Source organism: Chelonus insularis, unplaced genomic scaffold (assembly GCF_013357705.1).
Source record: "Chelonus insularis isolate UGA/USDA-ARS -01 unplaced genomic scaffold, ASM1335770v1 contig_346_pilon, whole genome shotgun sequence".
Classification (NCBI taxonomy): Eukaryota; Metazoa; Arthropoda; class Insecta; order Hymenoptera; family Braconidae; genus Chelonus; species Chelonus insularis.
Genome location: NW_023276510.1, coordinates 165,027 through 187,293, shown reverse-complemented (window position 1 = coordinate 187,293; position 22,267 = coordinate 165,027). Strand labels below are relative to the sequence as shown.

General features: G+C 31.5%; 4 protein-coding genes across 7 annotated transcripts; 1 reads left to right on the top strand and 3 right to left on the bottom strand.

Moving 5' to 3' along the window:
* Positions 1–281: 281 nt before the first annotated feature.
* On the bottom strand, positions 282–1,592 carry LOC118066470 (uncharacterized). Its single transcript, XM_035082519.1, has 5 exons — positions 1,531–1,592; positions 1,353–1,438; positions 1,059–1,254; positions 755–896; positions 282–679 (listed from the first exon to the last, which is right to left on the bottom strand). Exons 2-5 carry the CDS (start codon positions 1,436–1,438, stop codon positions 282–284), a joined length of 822 nt encoding a protein of 273 aa, XP_034938410.1. The 5' UTR covers positions 1,531–1,592.
* A 1,191-nt stretch (positions 1,593–2,783) lies between these two features.
* LOC118066441 (uncharacterized) lies at positions 2,784–3,728 on the top strand. The gene is made up of 4 exons (XM_035082483.1): positions 2,784–2,918; positions 2,993–3,176; positions 3,270–3,441; positions 3,572–3,728. Exons 1-4 carry the CDS (start codon positions 2,784–2,786, stop codon positions 3,726–3,728), a joined length of 648 nt encoding a protein of 215 aa, XP_034938374.1.
* Positions 3,729–3,839: 111 nt separating this feature from the next.
* On the bottom strand, positions 3,840–7,938 carry LOC118066474 (L-asparaginase 1-like). 4 transcript variants are annotated; one of them, XM_035082522.1, is made up of 11 exons: positions 7,838–7,938; positions 7,540–7,763; positions 7,028–7,462; positions 6,463–6,825; positions 6,267–6,378; positions 6,064–6,178; positions 5,580–5,916; positions 5,207–5,521; positions 4,787–5,082; positions 4,544–4,717; positions 3,840–4,454 (listed from the first exon to the last, which is right to left on the bottom strand). In XM_035082522.1, exons 4-11 carry the CDS (start codon positions 6,725–6,727, stop codon positions 4,095–4,097), a joined length of 1,974 nt encoding a protein of 657 aa, XP_034938413.1. In that variant the 5' UTR covers positions 6,728–6,825; positions 7,028–7,462; positions 7,540–7,763; positions 7,838–7,938; the 3' UTR covers positions 3,840–4,094. The 4 variants fall into 4 exon arrangements, with proteins under 4 accessions (XP_034938413.1, XP_034938412.1, XP_034938415.1 ...); XM_035082521.1 differs by having other exon boundaries at positions 7,540–7,739; positions 7,838–7,937; XM_035082524.1 differs by having other exon boundaries at positions 7,028–7,457; positions 7,540–7,739; positions 7,838–7,937.
* A 12,415-nt stretch (positions 7,939–20,353) lies between these two features.
* Positions 20,354–21,891, bottom strand: LOC118066440 (Krueppel-like factor 10). The gene is made up of 2 exons (XM_035082481.1): positions 21,784–21,891; positions 20,354–21,677 (listed from the first exon to the last, which is right to left on the bottom strand). The coding sequence occupies exon 2, from the start codon at positions 21,635–21,637 to the stop codon at positions 20,354–20,356; it is 1,284 nt and encodes a 427-aa protein (XP_034938372.1). The 5' UTR covers positions 21,638–21,677; positions 21,784–21,891.
* Between the last annotated feature and the right edge of the window lie 376 nt (positions 21,892–22,267).

Genomic DNA, 22,267 nt, shown 5'->3' with positions numbered 1-22,267 from the left:
ATAAATTGTTATTTATTACTGAATTCAAAATAATATACTGAGTTTAAAAACATCCTGAGTGATAAATAATAAAAATGGAAATGTATTAATTTATTAAAATCAAAGAAAATGATATTCCACTGCATTTATTGATACTTTGATACTTTTTTGATGGCTATGAATGGCATAGGAAACATTCTCTATGATTTCACTTATTCATCCTAATATATGATAAGATAAAATTATCATTTTGTTTAGTATAAAAATCTATATATAATGTTATTCATAAAATTATATGAAGTTTATAGTGGTGCCGCAGGTGCTGTTGGAAGTGCATCAGCGTTTGTTACAGTTGAAAGAACATTGGAGAGAAGGCCAACTATTGATTCCATTGAAAAACCGCATTGTCGATACATTCTCATGCAACTTTGACCTTTCCTGCCTGCTTCCACAGCTTCTTGAATGGCTGTTCCACGCATTGCTGTTCGGAAAACTTGATTCGTTGTAATCGATTCGATCATTCTATCAAATGATGATACTTTTTCTTCATCATTAATATCATTGGCAGAACGGATCGATTCAGAAGCTTTTTGAGCATATGTACAAACTGCTCGTTGCATACAAGTGGTTGTATCGATTCCGTGACGGGCGAGAATGTCATCTAATTTTGTCATTGAGTTCACAAAACCTCCATCATCACCTACAAATCAATCATAATTAGTTTATGTCATTTAAACTATTAATTCAAATATTAATTAATGGTAAATAAACTTACTTCTTGCATATGCTCCATAAGATCCTGAAATGATGTACAGAAGCTTGGGGATGATCAAAATAGTTCCAACTCCAATAACAGCGCCCAAAACTAATCCACCTAGATCCATTTTTGTTGGAGCATAGCTGGAGATTCCATAGCCCTAGAAGATGGAAAATGTTATTAAGATTCAATTTTAGATATTGAATGTATTTTTAATTAAATATTTATTAGTTATTACTGAACAACATCAGAAATTTTCAGTAATCAGAAAAATATGTTACTCCGAAAAATGATTTATATTTTATAAAATGAGTATACGTACAGAACCAGCACCAGTAACTCCAGAATATCCAAATCTAGCTTCTTGACTGCGATCTGAAGCACTGATAGTTGATTCCGAAGTTCTAGATGAAACTGATTCATTGGTATTCCTAAAATGAGGCTGAGCTTGCGATGGAACTGCCATTTGGTCACGTGTTTTTGATTTGTCTGTATAATCTACAGAACTTGGAACGAATCTTGAAAAACAATATTTCAACAATCAATTAGATGTTATCATTATTTTTTTTTTTAACTTAAAACTTTACTTTTAAGTGAAAAAATAATTAATATTTACCCTCCCATATCATATTTGGGAACACACTCAACACTGATGATCAACGTTGCCACCACAACAGCAAATTTTACACTTGTAGGAATCATCTGAAGCATGTTGAAAATTGTATTTATTAAAAAAAAGTAAAATGTAAACCGGTTAGTTGAATAAGATTATTTTGAATTCAACTAGTCTATACCTTTGATTGTTTTGTCTTGTCTGTTAGTCAAGTATTTCCAAAGTAGTTTATCCAAGAAAAACTCTTTTCGAACTGAGACGATAAGACTTATGTGACTCCTAAATATATATATAGGTGAACCACCGTCATCACGACGGTCAAACATAATTGCTCTTGGTTTCGCTTTCGTGTCGTTGAATCTTCATGCAACAGATTCGTAGTCCGTGACACCCCCTCCGGGACTTTTACTCTCGTCCTCTCGATGATTCTAAACACATAAGCATTAAAGTTTTAAGTGATGAAAGTTTGAGAAAATTAGCTAATAGAAATACGTTTAAATGAAAAACAAAATACATTACGTAAAACTTGAATAGAATTGTTGAATAAACTATTATCTATTCTTTCATGTCATCTTTAATTTTTCCCTAAAAAGTTTCTTTATTTTCAAGTCATCTTACAACTATTGTTTCATTTCAGATAATAGAAATTTATTTGAGAATTTTATTTTTTTCAATTCCACTTAAAATTTTAGAAAGAAAATGAAATAATGATTTAATTGAAATAATTGATGAAAAAAAAAATAAAGATCCTCCAGACATTGTATCAATCAAGTTGAATAGTAAAAGTTATAAAAATGGAAATCACATGCATTGTTGACACCAGCCTACTTGGCAATGACTAATAATAGATGAAAGTATAATATTAATTTAATGTTAATTTAGAATAACTAACACTTTCAATTGTTTATGAACTTTTTCTATATTATTTTAGCATTTTTTACTTTCTTTTAAATCATTCAATTTGTATATAATGTAAACATTGTTAACTTATTTAAAACAACTAGGGAAACTGGATAATGTTACAAGCAAAAATTATTTGCGACCAAGACTTTTCAAGGAATTTGTTCTGCATGGTGGTTGAGAAAATGTCATGAAAGTCATAAACGAATTCTTTATCGCAGCGGAAATGAAAATTCTTTACAGGATGGTTTTCGTGTTAATGAATCGCATTTTACGATTACATAGAAATTTTTTGCAGCTTGAATTCTGTTAATGTCGTTAATAATCAGACACCTTTCTCTGCAAAAAAAGTTTTATTTCCTTAGTCTCGAAGGAGGGTGTTAGCAATATAGATAGCGTTGATGAGTTTTAGCAGAGTTCATATCACTTTCAGCTCTTAGAACTTGTTGATTCAATTAATAGTTTATACTCCAGTTTATATAAATCCAAATTAGAGAATTATTTTCTTTCTCAAAGTTAATTTATTTCACCATTATGCATTCACTATTATTAGCAATTGTTTGCTTTAGTTCAACTATCTTGCTTGTTTTTGCTTCAACTAATCATTCTACAATATTGAAGAGAGACAAACGATTTCTTTCATTTGATTCTAAAGATGGTAAAATTGACGTAAGTAATTTAAATAAGGAATTAAAATAAAAGAAATTACTTTTTTCTAAATTAATTGTCGTTATTAAATGTAGATTGACTTGGAATTATCTGTACCTTTTATATCAATACCTTTGAATTCAGAAGATTCAGAGGAAGGACCAAAACCTCTAGCAAATGTTAATCTAAAATCAATTGCCGTCGCAGGACTTGTAGCTGCAATTACAACATTTGTTGTTCCATTGCTTTTCAAATCTCATAACATGGAACATCGGTACCGTAAGTTTATGTGAATTCATTTAATAGTGGACTTTAAAATGTGTAATAATTCATATGTTACAACGGCATATGATCAATTGAAAATCAGCGCAGGCCGAGATGATGTTTTGGGATTGCAAGAAGCTGGACAAGCAATTAGTGAACTGTTATTTGGAAACAATCATATAACTCCATGTCTTCAACAATTTGTTTGTATTGCGACTGCCAAAGCTAAAAAACTTCGAAATCCAACGAGTAGTGATAAAATTATTGACGGATTAACAAAGTAAGACGTTCTATTTAAACTTGATAATTATTATATGATAAATTAAGTTATTGTTAAAATAATTCTACTTTAAGATAATAAAGAATATGTTCATTTGTAAGTAAATGAAATAATGACATTTATTTGACAGCCTAGGGTGGTTTAAAAGTGCAACGAATGGAACTGCTATTGAAGAAGCTATTAAGGTAGGTCGTCTACAACATGCACCTTGCACAATAGTATTTAAAGGATGCAAAATACCTGAAGACGTATTTCAAGCCTTAATGGATGAGCTTGGAATTTATTAACTCTAAAAAAATATAAGTTGTAGTTGCTCAATGACAATGAGATTGTAATTTTGGGTCGAAATTAGAAAAGAAAGAAATAATTGTACAATTATCTAAAGTGTTTGTAAGAAATTTACAAATAAATAAATTTTTATTATTACTTTTAAACTTGTTACATCAGTTTCCAGTATATTCTTAAGTTTTTCATCTACTCTCGCAATCTTTTTAACCAGCATGACAATCGACTTTCATTGTCCAGATGCGCGCAGCATGAAAAAATGTCCCATCATGTAAAACACATGATACGCATCGGGGGTTGTCAGATTTTTACTTTCTCCTGTCATTAACTTTAAATTAGAAGAGTTGAATATCTACGCAATACATCTTTTAAGTGATAATATTCTCAAATATTTTTGAATTACTGTAGAAATTGTCAAAAATTTTCAAAACATCTTTTGATTTCATTAATTGTGCTAGGACAAGAGGTGTATGGCCCAATAAATCTATATTTTCTACATCACTTCCATTTTTTAAGAGGAAACTTGCTATTCCAGGCCTATTATGAAGTGCTGCATTATGTAGAGCAGTCCTGCCGGAAGAATCAGCTTGAGAAAGATTAGCTCCTGCAATTTGAAATGACTGAAGTCGTTTAAGATTTCCACTTGCTGCTGCATTACATAATTTTTGACCCAATATAACAGGATCCTCGTGAAGATGCGCACCACATTGCCGTAACAGTTTTATTATCTACAAATATAAATGTAAACACATTTAATTCGTTTTTTATCAATATCTATATTCTACTAATTTAAGATGAATATTTAATTCAAATATACCTCATGATAATCATTTTCTACAGCCTCAGTAAGTGGAGTGCGATCAAATCGATCTTTAATATGTACATTTGCACCCATTTCTAAGAGTGCTTTAACCATATTGATATCACCTTCACAACAAGCAATATGTAAAACTGTTCTTGAATCAATATTCAATTGAGAAACATCAGCACCCTAAAGTTAATACTATAATTAATTTAATAAATTCATTATTCATCTAAATTTTAGAAGTGAAAAACATACATTATTTTTTAATGAAACAATTTTCGCTAAATCTCGAGATAAAACAGCTTGCATCATTAATGCAGGGAAGATAGTCGGTGCCAAAGCAAGAAGTTCAGTTTCAGAATGAAGACCAAGCCATCCCATTAATAATTCTTTATCTTGCAAATCTACCTGATGATTTGTTGTTAATTCTCCTCGCAAATTAGTTTTCATCATTTTTCGTTTAGTCCAAATATCCCATTCTGTTTTAGATAAAACATATGCTAGTTTTGTTAAGGCAGCTTCTGGAGTTAAATCATAACCAATAGTAACACCTATAAAGCGATTTCATGTGATTAAAAAAATACTGCTATATAAATCTATATCATTCTTGCACAATACCTTCGATAAATATTAATTATATTACTGAATAAAGACACTATATGATGATAAAATTACCAGCATCGATGAGTAATTTTCCTGGTTCATAAATATCTGTAACACCATCTTTTGTACATTGAGTAATATTGACAATGATAACGCCACGTTCTGCAGCACTACGTAGAACATCTAAGATATCCTGACGATTCGCTGGTATATTTCCTGCTCCATATGTCTGCAGAATGACTCCTTCAATGGGTGGCTGAACAAATGTTCTGACTAAATCTGCTGTGATGCTTGGAAAAATTCTTAATAGCCCCACGTTTCGATTTAACACTTTATGAACATGAAATTTTTCTAACGCACATGGTCGGAAGATTGACTGATAATTTACTGAAATCAAAAAAAATCTTCAACAGTTTATTCAATTAACTTATCTCATAAAGAATACCTTCAATTTGAATGCCTGCAATTGCTAATGGTGGGCAGTTAGGGGATGAAAAAGCATCAAATGAAGCAGCAGCCATTTTACTGGTTCGATTTCCACGCATCAAATGAGTGTCAAAAAATACACAAACCTCAGGAATATTGTAATTGCCAGCAATTACTAGAGATGTTAAAAAGTTATGAAGGCCATCGCTTCTTGTGTCAAAGATAGGTAATTGGGATCCAGTTATTACCACCGTTTTACCAAGAGCTTCAAGCATAAATGAAAGTGCTGACGCAGTGTAGCTCAAAGTATCTGTGCCATGAAGAACAACAAAACCATCATAAAATTCATAGTGTTCCTGGAAATAGAATATGTTGAGTCAGAAAATTATATTTATTTAGAATTATGAAAAATCATTAATTATTTAGTTAATTGATTACAATTTATTTACTGTTTTTTTCTTCTCAATTGAATAATAATAGAATTGTTAAGGTATTTTACTGACCCTTATATCTGAAGCTATTTTAATCCAGTCATCCATTGTCATGTTGCTAGAGTCTAAAAGAGGCGAGTATTCCAAAACATTGTAGATTATACGCCTGCCATCTGTTTTCCGCATTCTGTGAATAAATAATGTACTGTTAAGACGTTCAAGTAAAAAATTAATGTTCTAATTAATTACTTATTAAAAGATATTTATAAACTTACGGTAATACTAATGAATCTAATAATCCAAATCTCTTTTCAGCATAATTCCGATCATGCATGTGTGGGTAAGTTTTTAGTGTTTTAACAAATTTATTCGGTATTGGAGCTAAAGCTACAGAGAATAATTTAGTTCGATTAGATAATATTAATAATTAATAAATAACATAGAATAAAATCAACATTTATAAATATTAACCTCCTTGCTCATTCCTCATCATTCCAATTGTTCCTCCAGTATAAATCACAAGAACCCTTCCTTCAGGTTTATCTTCTACGTATGATGAATTGCAATTACACTTTCCAGTTTTTTTAACTTTATCATTTCGATCTGGAACTGATGTGCCATTCGAATGGCCATTAGATTGATTTGTTTCACTGATTGACTGATTAACATGTTCTTTCTTTATAATATTATTTTTTATTTCAGCAGCAATTTCGTTGGATTTTAAATTGTTATCCATTGTGTATATCTTATGAACACTAATCAAAATTTGTAAATATTCCAATATAGCAGTAACATCAATACTGAGAGATTTTATTGCCTAGAGTCCAATTTAATCTGAAAATGTCAGTCAAGGCACAAGTTAAAATATCGATCCATATTAGAAATAAAATGTTTAGATACATGTGGGGGAAAGATGAAAATCAATGATTGCATTGTATAGTCTAACTAAAAATTAAAGAATGAAGACTAGTGATTTTATTTAAATGATATCAGTTGAATTTATTTTAATCAGTTTAATCTAATTCAGACAACTTACGAATTACTTCCTCATACCGTATGTAATTTTTTAAATTACTGAAAACTTTCTCTTGCTAATTGACACGTTCACTTTTGTCACCACTTTTTGGTCGTGTTTCACAAAAACTTCTCTTTTTTCTTGTATGAAAATTATTCCAGTGAGAAAACAAATTTCAAACAGATTAAATCAGACGTCAAATTAAAATGTCAATTTACTAGATTTTCATAGTAAATAGATGATGCAACTATGAGTATGAGTTAGTTTTTGACTACACGTTGAAATTCTACAATACCGATTCCTTATACCAAATCTATTAAACCAGTAGCACAGCTCGTGAGTTATATTAACTTGGGAATGTTTTATTTTCAGAATCACACTTGTTGCAATCCTAAAGCAACGTTACATATTTATTGACTTGATTTAAATCTTTAATATGATGATTTTCCAGCTGAGCTAACGGAAAATAAATTATTAACATCAAAGCTGTTTATTGATTGATATTTTAAATAATATTGATAAATAAAACGTACCAAAAACGATATATTTTTCATTTATTACACAATCATGGAATTTTTTTTCGAAAATTGATAGCTTGTAACATTATTGAACTTGACTCATAACCTCTTGTTAATTGTTCAATTATTTCTTCATCGATTTCATAAGCTCCGACCATTCTTATATTAATGGATGGATCCAACTTTTAAGAATGTTGGATAAATATTGAAAATTACTCCAAAACCGAAAAATATAAAAACTGAAGGTAAGATTACATATTTTAAAAATTAAGACGATTATTGATCATTATAAATGTAATTGTTAATTACTTACGATTCATAGATAATGACTGTTACTCACGATTCATTATTTATTATTTGTGAGCTTGAATTGTGAGCTTTTAAATTATGAAGATGTACACGTTAGAAAGTGATATTGAGAATGCATATAATGGTTTTTTAAAATAAGGTCTTAACTATAAAAATAACAAAACCTTTATTTTTATCACTTCATACAAATGTAATGAATAATTTGGTTAAATTCCAACTTGTTTATTTAATTTGCAGAATTAAATATTTATTTCATTCATTTTTTATTTTTTCAATTTTTTTATTTCATAGAATGCTAGGTGGCGTGATGATGCGATGTAAATCTATATTATCAACTCAGTAGGTAACCTAGGTCCATTAAAAAAGAATGAATTACCAACTGAAAATTGATTGTGTCGGTAACTATAATGTTACAATTATCGACAGTCAGTTATCGCGAATAAAATGATAAATTTGAATACTTCTGTACTTATTGTGTGTACATTTATTTGCACGTAAGTTTACATTGCAACTGGAAATTCAATAGAAGCAATACAATGCAATTAAATAAACCTCTGTGATAGTTGAATAATTTTTTTAAATCTGAATAAAAAAAATTTTCTCTTCATGTTTGTCTATATTCATCATTGCTTCAAGTTTAGAGTATTTTACTAAATCATTATAATGTAAATGATAAAATGATGTGAATATTTAAAAATTTAAATAATTATTTACATAAAAATGATGAAAATATGACTAAAATATAATTTGATTGTCTAAAAATCAATAACAACAATAAAATTGAAGTGTGAAGAAAAATAGAAATATTTAGAAGGAGGGAGTTGAGGAGATTTGCGAGGTTTAACGAAATTGTCGCGATGCGATGCAAATGATTCAGTAACAGCTTCCCCTCCTGGGCATTGCGCTTCCGCTGTATTAACAACGTTGGTGCTGGTTTAACTCAAAATCTCTATACATATTTTAACACGGGCGTAACCGCAAGAAAATTGGCTATTACGTATAAATGATTACTCTATGTATACCCGTGGACATGAATACAAAACTAATGCAGGTATTTTTATTTGTAAGCTATTACCAAAATAATGTTAACAATTGTATTTTTTTATTTTTTATTTCTGTAAATACAGAAAAGAGGGATTCACTAGCCCTATATAACAAGTGATGTAAAGAGGGTTGCCTCTGGCAAGAGCTGAACGCCATGCAGGCATATTCGATAGATAAATCAAAAGCCACCATAAATGCTTGGTTACACTAGAGGCGAAAACTTTGCATGCTAATGGATGTGTAGCAGAGTATTAGGCTCTTGAGAAATATTAAAATATTGTAAAAGCCTTGGCAATATTTTATTCTAATCATTCATCTTTGAAAATTAATTTTCGTTGCATTGTAATTGATTTCAAGTAAAAAAATCGACTCGATAAATAGAAAAAAATATTTCTCTTTTTTTAAACATATTTTGACTGTTTAAATGAATTTTTGTAAACATAAAAACGGTAAGAAATTAAATGTATTGTTAATTGAAACAAGATTTCATGAACATCATAATTATCAGAAACTTATGCATAAATTATATTCCGTAATGTTTGCATAAGTTTTTTGGTAGTAAAAAATGAAAAAAAACAACGAAGCGAATAAAAATTGATAGCAAGGAAAAATCAGGACTTTGATCTTGATGAGAAATAATTAAAACTCATGGGCTCGAAGCAAAACAAGCAGTTTGAGCGTCTTGGTACTCATTACGAAACAAGTCTGTTTAATTAAACTTGTAACGTTTCTACAAGCGCGAGTGAGATACTCTGTCTTGTTATGCGTCTGGCGTATAGTGTGCTTTTACTTGGTATCACATGCTGGATCATAAAGCCCGATTGCTGTACTACTCCTTCGTGTTTCGTATAATATTCCAACGGGTTGCATCTTCAGAGCTTCCTTTAAGAGGCCATATTCATTGGCTTTCTTATCTTGACTCACGTGAACGTGTCATCTGCTTTACCTTCGTATTATGAATGACATTATTATCTATTCGTTCGAAAGACGTGCACATATTTGGCAATATAATTTTAATTCATGATTTTTATTTTATTAATTTATAAAGAAAAATAGAATTATTATTAAACATAAATACTATTAACACAATTGTAAATACTATTACTATTTTTAATTGTTCATTGTCTTAATTAGTATTAATTAATATTTAAATTTTTCTTGTTTTTAATCTTTTCTCTATCTAAGCTTCTCAATGCAACATTATTTTTTCATTTTTTGAGTGATGATTACTTTTTTGTAATATTTCATAAATTAAAACTTATCATGATAGGGAATTCTATGAATTAATTAACAGATTTCTATAATTGATATTAAATCCAACATTGAGAATCGTGAATAGGAAGAAAACTTGGACGGACAGAAAATAATAATTGAATATCAGTAATAATATTCCATTGAAGAGTTACAATTTATTATTCAATTGATTAAAAGAGAAATTTATTTATCAATTTTTTATTTAATTGTTTAACTAAATATTTTTCAGTAAAACCAAATTTTAAATAAATTTTCTTAAGAATAGTTTTATTGCACTGATTAAATATATTCAAAACTAATATTTTTAGCTAAATAATAATAGTCTAATGAAATAAAAAAATTAATTGCAACTAGAGCAAATAGGCTAATAGATAAATACCATCCAGAAGATGAACAAATTGTTGAAACTATAATAATTCAAAATTAAAGTGTACTAACATATGTTTTATCCTTTAAAGTAAGATCTGGTTAATTAAAAAATATGAAACACATTACATAAACATATTTCTTTTATTTAGAATAATTTTTTATTTACTGTTCATCTATTGGTGTATTTATTTTATTTAGTTAAATATTTGATTGATATTAAACATTTTTTATTGCCACTGTGCACAAATAAAATTAATATTAATCCATCATTGATTGAAAAAACATTGCTTGAAAAACATTTGAGTTGATTTTTGTCAAGAATGTTGTTTTTAAGTTATATAAAATGGGATATTTGTCTCGAGCGACGAAAAATAACAAAGTAGATTGATATAGCTCTTGTAAAATAAATGATAAAGCCTGCAGTCGTTATTCAAAGTGAAGGCAGTTTGGCTAACTAGTTTCACGGCTCGTTTTGTGGCGTCGAGTATCATATCGTGAACTCACGGTCATAACCACTAAGCATCGTTGTAAAGCGATTCATACTAAATCGCCGTCGTCGGAAAATGACTTTATTGCGATTATTGGCATTACTTGGAGACTGCTACCAACTACATGTCCATAACTAAAACCTTGTCTGTACTACTCAACCATTATATTGAGGATACAGAGGATGAAGTGAAGAGAAGAGTTGCTACCACCAACGACTACCGTCGCTTCTAAAGGCTTTTAGAGATTGAATCCATCTATTCTGTTCCCTGTCTCTCGATCATCTCTCCGACATTCTATAAGCCCTAGCTCCAGATATTTACAGTTCAAGTATCTGATTGTCATTTTATAAAAATAAATTGATATTTATTTTCAATTTTCTTAACATAATTTTTTTTATTAAAAATCAACGAAATAATTTATATCGTTGAAATTTTCATAAGCAGAAGCAAACGTTTATTCAAATGAGATGTTCACAATTGACGCTAAAGAACTTAACATCTGGTTATGTGTTTAACTTAGGGGTACATGTAGTGTGATAAAAAATTCATTTAATCCAAACTCAAAGATTTACTTTTTGGTTTAAGAATCAAACAAACCAAAACAGCTTTAATTTTTTATATAATTTTTTTCTTCATTGAAGAATTTTAATTTAAGATGTTTATGTAGATGAAAAATGTCAAGTATTTCTATCTCTTTTCTTGGAATTTATATAAATAAATAAGACACTTGGGCTATCTAAAACATAGCCTTTTAACTTGGTGAATAATTATTCACAGCATAATAAAAAGTTGACGATAGTTTTCTTCATATGTGTGCACAGTGGCAGATAAATATATAAGAATGGTACAAGCGCACGCGCCTCATGCTTGTCGCTTGTCGTGTGAGAGAGACTAGATTAGCATAAATATCGTCTCCGCCTTGCACTGTGTAGCGGCCGTCGTTTGTCATCGTTAGCAAAGCACACGCTTCCTGCGGACTCTCCGGAGTACGTAAAGCTTGCCGCAGACTCTCTTGGAGACAACTTGACTCGTTGCACGTCTGGAATTATTTATTTTATCATTAACATTCTTATTCATATTGTTATAATGCTATTATTATTATTCCTTATTATTACGATTGTTATTATAATTTTATTGTTATTATTATTACAATTACTATTACAAGAGAAAGATCGTTTTATCGTTTGATGAAAAAATGTGAAATCGACTGAGAATCCACTTACTTTTTAGAACCCTCTTCTCCGTTTCTATCCACAAGTCTCCCTTCAGCTATTAAATACTAATTCCATTATAGCCACCGGCAGGAAGGGTTGGCTTTACTCATATCTCTGACCCATATTTCATACAGCAAAAGCTTTTCAATCTGAGAAAATGCTATTGAGAGAAAGAGAAAACAATCCAATGATTATTCTCCTCTACAGATTTCTCTTACTCCGAGAATCATTGACCTGCGTCGATTTCTACAACTTCTTGTATACTGATAAGCCATTCATAGTGCGCTCGCTGCACCAATGGTACCGATGCAATCGCGTAGAAGTTGCTGATAAGACACCAGAGTTTCAATTAGCTTTTACACCTTTACTGTAATAATCATTACCAAACTCGAGTCAATGCCATTAATAAACCAATTCATTATTCATTTTCTAACTATTATTTATTATTAATATCAAAAATAATTTTTCAAAAGATCTATTCGGTTGTCAAGTATACTTTGATCCAAGTCAGATTTGACCTCTTATTTATTTAGCAACAGGAATTTAATCAAGCCTTGGTGGTAATTTTTATTATTCTCAAACTTCATCAAAAATTGCATGATTAAAAATTACATAAGATCCAAAAAAATGATGCGAAATAATATTTAATAGTCTTTTCTTGCTATTTAGAAGCACAAAATCTTGAAGAAAAATTTTAACTCAATATTCAAATCTTCTTCAAATTATTACCCGTAATTTTTTCCAATCCCATAAAATTTCAGTTTATCAAAATTTTATCGTCTTTAAAAATAAAAAGTAATAAAAACTGTATGATCTAATCCAGCATTTCAGCATGTTATAAAAATTTATTATCGACATATGGATTAATCAGTTATTATTGAATTTAAAGTTTGTTGTATTCAATGTTTCAATTAAAACAAATAATTATTTTCATTCTCATATTTATCATTAAACAATGTATATTTAATTGATTTACTTTCAAAAGGAATTTTATAATTAACTGGTATAATTTTAAATGAAAAATAAATATAAAAAATATACAATAATAATGATAATTGATTTAATCAATAAATAATAATTGGAAAATCTACTCATGAATCAATATGTGGTATAAATTTTGGGTAAACATCCCTCCGAGAGTGTATAAGAGTAATAGCAATCAATTACCTCGAAACACTTGACAGAAAAGATTTGCAGGGTTCGATGATACAGTGTATGTATAATTGATACATATCTCTCTGTATAGATATGCGTCATAAGTATGATAGTCAGGACTAAATGAGAATCGTAATCGTCACTACCCTCATTTTTCATACTAATACAGTTTATTTCTATTCGTTCTCCCTATTGAATATCTCTCTTACTCTTAACAACTTTTTCGTCAGTCGTTTTGAACTGAAACTACTACTTACTCTACAGCTAGTAGTACTGCTCTACGTTAAGCTGGCACAGCTCTATTTCCCCTTGCCAAGAATATGGATCGGTTCTATAACAATATTGCCGTACGCGCCTTGGCTTCTACATCAATATCATATACATATATATTCCATTGTTTCCAAGTTTTCGGGATCCATTTGTAAGATTAAATTTGTAATGCGGAGATAGTCCGGCTGTTGTGTGCCGGCATGAGACGACGAATCTCCGGCAGCTGCATATGGCTGCATGGTCAATTTTACAGTCAAGATAAATATGTGGTCGGTACAGATTTCAACAGTCTCAGATAATTATACCATCATACAATATGCCAGAAAAAAATTAATAAATATTTCATAATGAATTATAAATTATTCAAGAGGACTTCCGAGTAGTATAAAATATTTATATTCATACATGTTAATATCACTAGTCTTACTTGAATTATTCCCAGTACTTATTTCATGATAAAATGTATGTGAAAATGACAATATTTAAATTGTTTTCTAGGGGAGTATATTATAGAGAACAGTTTTCCTTTTAGCATCATTTTTATTATCAATGTTATAAAGATTTATTAGAAATATTATAGATTAGATAATTCTATAAAATTACTATTGACTTATTTAGAAAAAAAATCAAACTTTTTTTAATATTTTCAATAATTTTATGTTAATGTATTTTCAAAAAATGTATGCTTTTAAAACGACGATAAATGATTTTGATGAATGCGATTGTTTTAAAAATTAGACATTAATATATTCTTTAAATGTTGTTATTTAAAATAAGTAACATTTTTTTAATCACTTAGGAGACATCGGGGTACAATAGAGTACTCCAAAAAGTGACAGAATACTCTACACAGTAATTCTCTATGTTTTGAATTTAATTTTTTTCTATTAATTAAAGGCTATAAAAATCTCTTATTGAATTTTGATTCATTTATATTGCCCCAATCATCTGATATATTTTGATTTTATCTCATTAAGTCTGCTGTTTTTAAATAAATGAATCAATTTATTCAGTATGTTTAATTTTTTCTGTTAATATTTATTAACATACTATTATTAATTTTCCAGTCTTCTTAATCCATTGTCATTCAAGTAATTTATTACAAAAATCACATTGAAAGTAATGATAAAAATACAAAAAAAATGAATATCGCTGAAATATTTTTTTCCAGATAAAATGAAAAGATTATTCCAGTCCAATACTGCATATTCATGGAACATATATGTATATTAATATGTATACATATAAACGAAAGGGACATTTTGGTGGAAATTGCTTCCGGTCCCGTGGACATGAACATTTGTCGATAACGCAAGCAAAAGCACATTCGTCGTGAAACCAAATCCGATACAGTTCACACTCATTCGAACACATAGTTCTTGTGTCCTGCCTCTAGCATTGTTTCTTCTTCAAAGACTAAGTATCATATGAAAGAGGGAGAACCAAACTCGAGAGTCTATCCTCTCATCCCCTAGACCTTTTCCTTTCCCGAAGCTTCCTCGCATTGTTCCCAAAGTTTTCCCGTAACTCGCTCCTTTGTAGCGCGATTACCATATGAATTAAAGTAATGTGAATTAGGCAGGAGATGGAGTGGAGGAGTGCACGACCGCTTGTCCGCTTGCTTGCCGCCTGCTACCGGGAATCGTCAATTTTTTAACTCATTCAACGTAAAATTATCAGCTTTCTGTTGTTCTGTAAAGTCTGCGCATATTAATTTAACTTTTCATTTTTAGCATGATAAATAATTATTCTCTATTGAACTAATTAACTATTTTTATTGATCAAGGATTTAAAATAAATCTTATTCATTCTTTTTCTTTTCAATAAGTAGTCGTGAAAGGAAAGAAAACAACTCAAAATAATTCAAATATTTACATTTAAACATAAAATAATATGCAATCATAAAAAATGATTTTTAAAATTTTTTATATTGATTATAAAAATAAATCTAATTATATATTTTATTTTATTATTTGAAAGAAATTAATGTTTACTAGTTGGATTTATTGATGTAGTATAATTAATGAATGATATAATAAACAAAATAATTGAAGCCTCAGGTATGAATTATTAATCTCTCTTACATACATGTAATAGAGATATTCTGGCTTATTGAGCTGCTAATTATGCTAGAGACCTGACCATTAGTGAACGCAGGTATAATTCGTGTCCGCGCAGTTATTTAGCAGTCTAGAGGTTAAAGAGGGAAGAGGAGGAACGTGTTAACGCTGTTGTTATGCCCCATTATATCGTGTCCCATTCTCTCACTCTAGTTTATACGAGCTGATTCAGAAGGGGAAAATAGATTGTTTTTTCTCCCAAGTCTTTTATTCACTTTTTGTGGGATTTTTAAAAATTTTAGATTGGTTATCTGTATACATCGATTCAGATTTTAGATTCTAAACCAGGGGACGTTATAATATGCATGAATTTTGCAAAAAAAATGGCAAACTCTTCAATATTTATCACAAAGGAACATGACACTGAAAATCTTGAATTTAAAGATGTTTTATTTCAATGCACTTGATGTGTTTTATTATGGTGTCACCTATTTAATTAACATTACAATTATTTCTTAAACACTTTTAAGTGCATTCAAAGTAAATAAAATTTTAAACAAATGGGTAACGTCATTTTAAAACACATCCAGTGTATCGAAATAAAACACTACGATTCACAGTGATAAAAATGTCTAAAGTTGGTATTGTCTGTTGTTCTGGTGAAAAATTTATAGCTCAAATGACATTATTCAGAACGTAAATAAGACAAATATGAGGTGGAATAGGTAGAGGTATTTTTGAGAGGTGAATCAAAGTGCAATGTTTATCGGCGAAGTGAACGAATCACAGTGAAAATTGATAAAATATCATTTAATCCCCCTCTTCTTCTATGGCAGGCGCGTACGGAGATAGCATTACTAATTTATTTAAATGGACTTATCTTTACGAAAGCCCCCGCGATAGGAATGTAAATTGGAATGACTCTTACCGCATCACCCCCACCCCTCTCACGGCGAATCAAGGGGTAATGGCACGAGCAAGATAAAGGTATTTTATTGCCTTCGCGGTTGGACATATTTGAGCAGGCTCAAACTCACTCTATGCTTTTTTCAGTCTCATTTATCTTTCTCTCTCCTGTGATGTTTCACGCCCGTATTTCTCTTTTTGTCATACAACGACCGTTATTCTCTATATTCAGTTCTCACACGACAACCACGACGACGTGCACTACTCTCTCCTACGATTTGTTCATTAATCTTTTGGTCTTTGGTAAAAATCGTGAATTCAAAAAGAAAATGAAAATAATTCAAGGCATAACAAATGCACTGGGGATATGATGCTGAGTGAGGGAATATAACCACGCAAAATATTACTACGAAATGAAACGTCAAGCCCATTGTCAGGCGCGTACAGAGCGAGGAAATATCGTCCAGTAAATCAAGGTGCTTGCCGCAGAGGTGTGCTCTTCCGTCCACTCCCCAATGCAAGCGACAACCACTTCCGTTTTTAATCACTTCACCAGCACGTCGCTACACACCTTTACGAGAGTTTATTATTACCTCTAAATGAGCATAAATTATTACATGCTTTTTGTAATTAAGTTACCGTTCGCATATATCTCGTGATAATTAGTTAAACTTTTTTAAAAAATAAAATTTCTTTTATTTTGTTTACTAGTTGTAATTATTTACACTAAATTTATTAAATGTAGTTATTTTTTTCATGATTCATCATTTTTAACAAAATTATTAACTGATATCATTATTTAATGAATATTTAATCAATAAATTATTGTCTGGATTAAAATATCTTATAAATTTGTATAACCTTTTTTTTTCTTTTATTTATTCTTAAAAAAATGTTACATGAAACAAAAAAAATTAAAAAAGATATATCTTTACAGTAGAATAACATTTAAAACTATCGGGGTAGTTTTCTGTTACAAGGGGTGACTGAATAATTTTTCACGCCTTTTTAAATCACAGTTACTTTGATATTCAAAAATTACAAGACAATTCTCATGAGATTGAAATAATGTTGACTATTATTTTAAATATCAATTAAAGTAACAAAAAAAAAAAACAAAAGATCAACAAAATGATAATTAAAATGACTGAAGTGATAAATCAAAAAGCATATTCTTAATAGTAAAGATCCATCAAGTATTACCATCCAGTAGAGCAGCGACCTTAAAACAGAGTGTAGCAATTAAAATGAAAAATGATATCAAAGGGAAGATTTGAAATATCCTAAAATAGATGAGATTGATATAAATAGAGAGTAGGAGCATGAAGATGCATGAATGTACAATAGTGTTTTTGGCTTGTAAAAGTCAAATTGTAGAGTTTACGGTGTGCAGTATGAAAGTTAATGTTTCGGAACGGGCGCCATATTAGCATGTCCGCATCCAATCCTCTTCAGCACGTGGCTTGAGAGGCGACCGTGGCAAATCCCAGGCCGGGCCCTGTGACATCGTCATTATTTCGGCAAGAGAAGAAGCATGCGCGATTCGAGACAATTCGCTCCAGTATACGGTTCGTGTCGGCAACAGAGACGATGATGTGGGAAAAAGTGTCGTCAATTCGCTCTCTTCTCATTGCTGCTAGTTTGTACATATATGTATGTATATAACTGCTATTATAGCATACTTGCCATCATCGAGTAGCAGTTGCCAGGGTGTGTAGCAAAGACTGGAGGGGTCGACTCGATCTTATTTATCTTTATGGAGCACGGCCAGAGGGTAAGTATACTTACTCCGAGGCCAAGCTCAAGCTTACTACCCCACAGTATAGCTCAAGTGGACCATATACTCCATACTGAAAGGTACTACATTGGTGGATCCTTATAGCATTTGTTGCGGTCTTTTCCTTCCCAGATTAGATATCCGTTTAGTGAAATCCGTTTGCGGATTTTTTTAACACCACTTTTCTTACCCTCATATTTGTCCCTCATTCAGAGATATCATCATTCTCTCTTCCAGTGACAATTTATTGATTATCATTCCTCTCTTTTCTCACCACATTTTGCTCGCCATGTTTCAATTGTTGATTGAGATTTTTTTCCTCTACTATTATTATTAATATCATTGTTATTATAGAGGTCGACAAGAATCCACAAACGGCACCAAGAAGATGGAGAGTGGTCAGAAATTAATATCTGCTTTGGACGTAATCGGATTTCTTGTGATTTAACGGTTCGTGAGAGACCTGTCGTCACAGTGTATAAGAGTTTTCCGTAGTTTTCTTCTCTTGGCAAGCTCTCCATCTGAGGTTGAAGATCATTTTTTCTTTTTTTTAAAGATTTTTTTGTCATCCAATTTATGTTACGTACAACAATTAATTAATAATGGAGGATTTTAGACTCCATCTTTTTTCAGGCTTCCTTTTTAATTGTGATTAGAGCCATATTTTATTTTACATTCAATAAAAAATGTTCATCATTTAGAGCACAACAAAGGTGTTCAAATTTATAACTATTTTATCTTTACTTTTTAATTAAATTCTTTAAAATAAATATTTAAATTTATCTATGTATATTTAATTGAGTCTGTTTATTTTAGTTTATATTTAAAAATACAAAAATTTTATTGCTATTTACAGAGAATACTTTGACAATCATCAAGAATTTCAAATAAAAAAATGAAAGGTAAAAAATTGACATTGAACATTTTTTTTAAGATTTGAATTTATTTGAATTAAATAACAATGGGATTTCTACATACATATACAGAGTGTGGGTTATTTACAATGTTAATATTTACATGGAATTCATGAATAATTTTCCTAAACAATAATACTTAAATAACTAACATTAATAATAAGTGGCTAAGCATAATATAGTACATTAAAAAAAAAATAAAATAAAATATAAAACAATTTAACGAAAAATTTAATAATATACATACGCTACAATAATTATAGATTGTATGTTGATAATTTGGTCGAGGTGATGACAAAGCGATCAGCGATCGGAAAAGAGACAGACATAAAGTGATAAATTAGGTAGGTAATAGGCCACCACGATTAACTCAACGTCGAGTGTGTCGAGAGAATAGCCAGCAGGGTTGGAAGTGGAAGAGAGAGAGAAAAGGATCAACGAGCGAGGGTGCAGGCAAGCAAACAGGGTCGTCGAGGTTTCGCTACGTATTTAAAACGCGAGAGCGAGAATGTAGCGCGCGCCGACCGATTCAACGTTTCAAGTTAAATGGGGTGCGAATGGCAGATAACAAACCGGCACTGTTTCCGATTATGGCATTCATTGTTTCCTACTATTATGCGTGCTCGGCTGGTTTACGTGTGACGCGGTTACGCTTTACGATCAGCGATTTATCGACTACGTTGTTTAGTTTGTCCCGCGCGCGTGCACCGGAAACTTGGTGCTCAAAATTTACACGACTTTTGTATATATTGATTCTCGCTGTTTTCATAATTATAGACTATTACATTATTCTTATCCATTACTTAGTTAATTATTATCTTAAGTGTTACATTATTTTATGTCTTGATGTATTTATTTGTTATTGAGTCTTATTAATCTAATATTGACTAGAGAGAGAGTTTGGCTCCTTTGGAACAGTTCATCATAAAACTATTAATTATTATGCACTAAACGTATAATATATACGACTTGAATTATACAATTTTCCATCGATATTAAATTTTTAAAATTTATTTTCAGGATCAGTCATCTAGGGTTTCATGTAAAACGAAGATGAGACTCTACGTCGTCACTTGGCAGTTCCATGAACAACCGTCGGTCCACCGGAGGTTCTCTTCATTGTTGGTAATGGAATTTGTTGCTGTTGTTGTTGATCAACAACAACATCGCTCTCTTTGTCTTGATGAGCAGTCATATGCCTAGTTAAATGATGTCTTTCTCGAAAGCTTTCATCACAAACTGGACATCTAAGTTTTTCTTCTCGCCGTCGTCTAGCAGCTTCACTTGAATTTTCATTTTTATGATGTGATCTCATGTGATAAACCAAGTCTGATGTCATTCTAAATGACAGATTGCACTTTGCACAAATATTCTGAGCCGGTAGACTCAACGCGAATGATGGTGGTAGCAGTCCAGCAACACCAGTTACTCCAGTGACACCGAGAAAGTGTCTTGGTCGCACGAGGGCTTCAGTCATTGGCGCGGGGAACACAGAAATCGGTGAGTAAGAAAGATTTGAATACACTGCAGCAGCAGCAGCTGGAGAAAGATCATTTGATGCTCTAAATCCTGTTGATTCAGCAGCATTATTTATTTTGCGTCCAATTTTTAAATTTTCTGCTAATCCAGGTGCAGTTGTAGTTATACTTGGTTGAACTGCAGGTTCTCCAGGACTTCCAGAATTTACGAGGAATGGAAAAGGAGTTGAAACAGCAGCAGCTGCGGCGGCCGCTGCAGCAGCAAAAGTTCCATATCTTAATGCTGTTTTAATTGGTGGTCCATTGGGTGGACTAACACTGTTTCGATAATTTGGACGATCAGGTGATATTGAAGATCTTGGAGTACTTCCTTGATTCTCATCGAAACTAATACTGCTGACTTTGGTAAAAGCACTTTTAGGAATCTGACCAAGTGGTGTATCTTCATGATGATGATTAATATGATGCCTGGGATGTTCTGAAAGATGTGATGGATGATGGAGTCCTTGAAATGCTGGTGCAGGTGGACTTGCTGATAGAGAACTTGGACTGGTTCGATCACTAATTGATATCACTGGATGACGAAGATCAGCAAGTGATACAGGTATATTATATCCCGGACTTTGACGATTTTCAATTCCTTGATCAATCAATGTAGTACTTTGACGTTTAGCAAGTTTCTCATCTGGAGCAACCAGAAAAGCAACATCAAATGAACGTTTATTGGCACTTGATCCATTCCGATGAAGTGGATAAGATGCATCAGAAGGAATCCCATCAGCAGTCGCAGTTTTTACTTGAGTTGTACATGAGTGAGCAGATGCTGCACCGTCTGCGCGATCGATGCTTGGTCCCGAACGATCTTCCATTGTCATGGTGAGGCCTACACTTGTGATAACAAGTTACATGCGTGGCCTGTGACACAAACAATTTCAAATGATTAAATAAATTATTCTGATGATTCCAGAAATATAATAAAAGAAAAAAAAAAAATAAAATGAATATTAGAAAATGAATTTACCTGTTTGTTATCAACAGATGAGGGTCAACAGATGGAAGATGACAGATCGAAAACGTGTAGTAACAGTTAAAGGTCTTCCGCAAAATCTCCGCGACGTTTGGTCGCGGGCGGACCACGTTCGAATGCTGGAGCGCGCTGGCGCAGCTGGTATTTAGCCGGGACTTTGGCCCTTTCTCTTTGGCATCGGATAGTGGTTTTGGAGAAGCGTCAGGTGGAGGCGGTCGAGGGTGGCTTAGACCAATAGTAGCTTCAGTGAAGCCACTGGAGGGTGGAGCATTGTTGGGGGGTGAACATATTCAGCAGTCGGGATGCGTCTGTTAGCTCCAGCAGACCACGCCTACATATTTCAGGTTCGACACATGTGCAACCACCAGCTCGCGGAATTCATTGCGCTTTCTATACTGCGCAACGAAACGCTCGTATTCTGCCTTCCGGCTAGGCGATGAAACACACAACTACTGGGCAATTTCTCAGTCTATCTCAC

Excerpts from the sequence above, each read along its gene's own strand:
- LOC118066470 (XM_035082519.1), bottom strand. The coding sequence starts at position 1,438 with ATGATTCCTACAAGTGTAAAATTTGCTGTTGTGGTGGCAACGTTGATC. Across the intron at positions 1,255-1,352 it reads CCCAAATATGATATGGGAGG|ATTCGTTCCAAGTTCTGTAG; the intron begins GTAAATATTAAT and ends TTGTTTTTCAAG. Across the intron at positions 680-754 it reads TTATGGAGCATATGCAAGAA|GTGATGATGGAGGTTTTGTG; the intron begins GTAAGTTTATTT and ends ATTGATTTGTAG.
- LOC118066440 (XM_035082481.1), bottom strand. The coding sequence starts at position 21,637 with ATGACAATGGAAGATCGTTCGGGACCAAGCATCGATCGCGCAGACGGT.
- LOC118066441 (XM_035082483.1), top strand. The coding sequence starts at position 2,784 with ATGCATTCACTATTATTAGCAATTGTTTGCTTTAGTTCAACTATCTTG. Across the intron at positions 2,919-2,992 it reads CTAAAGATGGTAAAATTGAC|ATTGACTTGGAATTATCTGT; the intron begins GTAAGTAATTTA and ends TATTAAATGTAG. Across the intron at positions 3,442-3,571 it reads ATTATTGACGGATTAACAAA|CCTAGGGTGGTTTAAAAGTG; the intron begins GTAAGACGTTCT and ends TTTATTTGACAG.
- LOC118066474 (XM_035082522.1), bottom strand. The coding sequence starts at position 6,727 with ATGGATAACAATTTAAAATCCAACGAAATTGCTGCTGAAATAAAAAAT. Across the intron at positions 5,522-5,579 it reads TGCAGGCATTCAAATTGAAG|TAAATTATCAGTCAATCTTC; the intron begins GTATTCTTTATG and ends TTTTGATTTCAG. Across the intron at positions 4,718-4,786 it reads TTGTTTCATTAAAAAATAAT|GGTGCTGATGTTTCTCAATT; the intron begins GTATGTTTTTCA and ends TATTAACTTTAG.